Below are 1,974 nucleotides of genomic sequence, written 5' to 3'. Positions count from 1 at the left end.
ACAATATAAATTCAAAGGTTTGATAACCCGATGACCAAAATCTAGCATCTATTTGCCCTCTCTGAACAGACCTGGGCTGTCAGAACAAATAGAGAAGAGAAAGGGACCACTGTGACAGGACTCCATATCTGCGAGATACATCCTAGCCTTCTGCAAAGGGAGATTATCTTTTCTCCTACTATTAAGTCCCAAATTAGATAACTGAACAGATGTTGTGGTGAAGAATTATAGTGATTGCTATATTGATATGTAGGCTGAGAAAGCTGCAGTAATTAACACAAACAGATTTTTCTTCTTTTCATAAAGCAATTTATTTTCTACCTTAAGTGAAAGAAAGCATATGTAGGTATGAGGATAAATGATCATTACATCTTATGTTGTTTCCATAATCCATTACATGAAGTATCTTAAAACAAGTTTCATCATAGATGCAACAGCTGAACACAGTAGTTAGTCAAATTATCACTCTTCCTTTTGATATCAAATTTGACTTGTGTTTATTTTCAGATGTAATTGGTATCAACTGAAAATGGGTTTGGGTGGACTCCGGGAGTTGGTGATGGACAGGGAGGCCTGGCGTGCTGCGGTTCATGGGGTTGCAGAGTCAGGCACGACTGAGCGACTGACTGAACTGAACTGAAGAGCTAGTTAATGCAAAAGGAAGTTTGGGGTGAGTGAGACACTCTCCTGGTCCATAGAGAAGTTGACATGAGCCACAGCAACTTGCTACTCCAGGAAACCCCTGTTTCCTGTTGTGGGGCAGCAGCAGCACATGCCCAGCAACTCTTCCCTCACCCTGTCAGGCTCACCTTGCAAGGCCTTGACATTGAAGAAGAAGATATTTTCCATCTAGTGGAAGAGCTGAAACATGCTTCTCTCCAGCCTTCTGAAGGTGGTCGTGGCTTCACTGTGTTTAGGTAAGGATGTTCCCGGTGGAACTGTGCCTCCTCTGTGACCTAAGGACTGGTGGAACAGGCAGTCTTATGGGAACCCTGGGAAGAAGTGGGGTCTAAAATAGGATTTCTTTATTCCATACCACTTATTCCTAAAGTTCTGATTCTATTTTCTTTCTTTAGGATCCATTATTGCCCAGAAGGTAACTCAAGACCAACCACAAGTACTAGGGCAGGAGAAGGAAGCTGTGACCCTGGACTGCAAGTATGACACCAGTGATTCACGTTATAGTTTATTCTGGTACAAGCAGCCCAGCAGTGGGGGGATGATTCTCCTTATTCGTCAGGATTCTTCTAACCAGCAAAATGCCACAGAAGGTCGCTACTCATTGAACTTCCAGAAAGCAAGAAAATCTATCACACTTGTCATCTCAGCCTTACAGCTGGAGGACTCTGCAGTGTATTTCTGTGCACTGAGAGAGCCCACAGTGAGACGTGTGTAGGAGGCACCTGCACCAAAACCCAGGGCCCTCTCCACCTGCTGTGGGGACCAGGGCAGGGAGTTGGCAGCACAGACAGGAAGCGATTAGGGTTGCACAGGCATAGCGTCAGAGAGAAGATACTCATTCTAAGAAAATAATTCTCTAGGTTCAGAGGCCATATTTAGAGCTATCATTCATAAAAAAATCCGTATCCCTAAAATTTAGGTTTAAATTATTTATTTATTAAAATGTAAAATTATGTATTCAGGACAAAAATTAGCCACATAAAATCCTTGCCATGTAGTGATTAGTATGAGCTAGAAGAATTGATTAAGGGAATTCAGAAATATCTGAATTACAAATCAGTAAAAATATGTGTGAATTGTTGGATTTTCATTTCAGTTTATTCATGTTTTACCAAAAGTTTTCATTTTTGTCTCTGGTTCAAAGGATTTGTTAACAAAATAAGCCACTTGTTATATACAAATAAATAATATAGATGTTTATTGGAGAATTATCTAGCTTACTTTCAACATATTAGCATTGAACACACTAACATTAAAAGAAAATAGAAATAGAGCAGATGATACATCACCAAA

The 1,974-nt window shown here is 40.4% G+C and overlaps 1 gene segment (V, D, J or C); it reads left to right on the top strand.

Annotated features, from left to right (window-relative positions):
• The first annotated feature begins 221 nt into the window (after positions 1-221).
• On the top strand, positions 222-1,396 carry LOC133255147 (T cell receptor alpha variable 14/delta variable 4-like). The segment is given in 2 exon segments: positions 222-917; positions 1,077-1,396. Coding segments are annotated over 2 exon segments (369 nt in total).
• Positions 1,397-1,974: the final 578 nt, after the last annotated feature.

This window comes from Bos javanicus, chromosome 10 (genome assembly GCF_032452875.1).
Source record: "Bos javanicus breed banteng chromosome 10, ARS-OSU_banteng_1.0, whole genome shotgun sequence".
Lineage (NCBI taxonomy): Eukaryota > Metazoa > Chordata > Mammalia > Artiodactyla > Bovidae > Bos > Bos javanicus.
The sequence above is the reverse complement of the archived record's forward strand: the minus strand, read 5'-3'. Positions and strand labels throughout refer to the sequence as shown.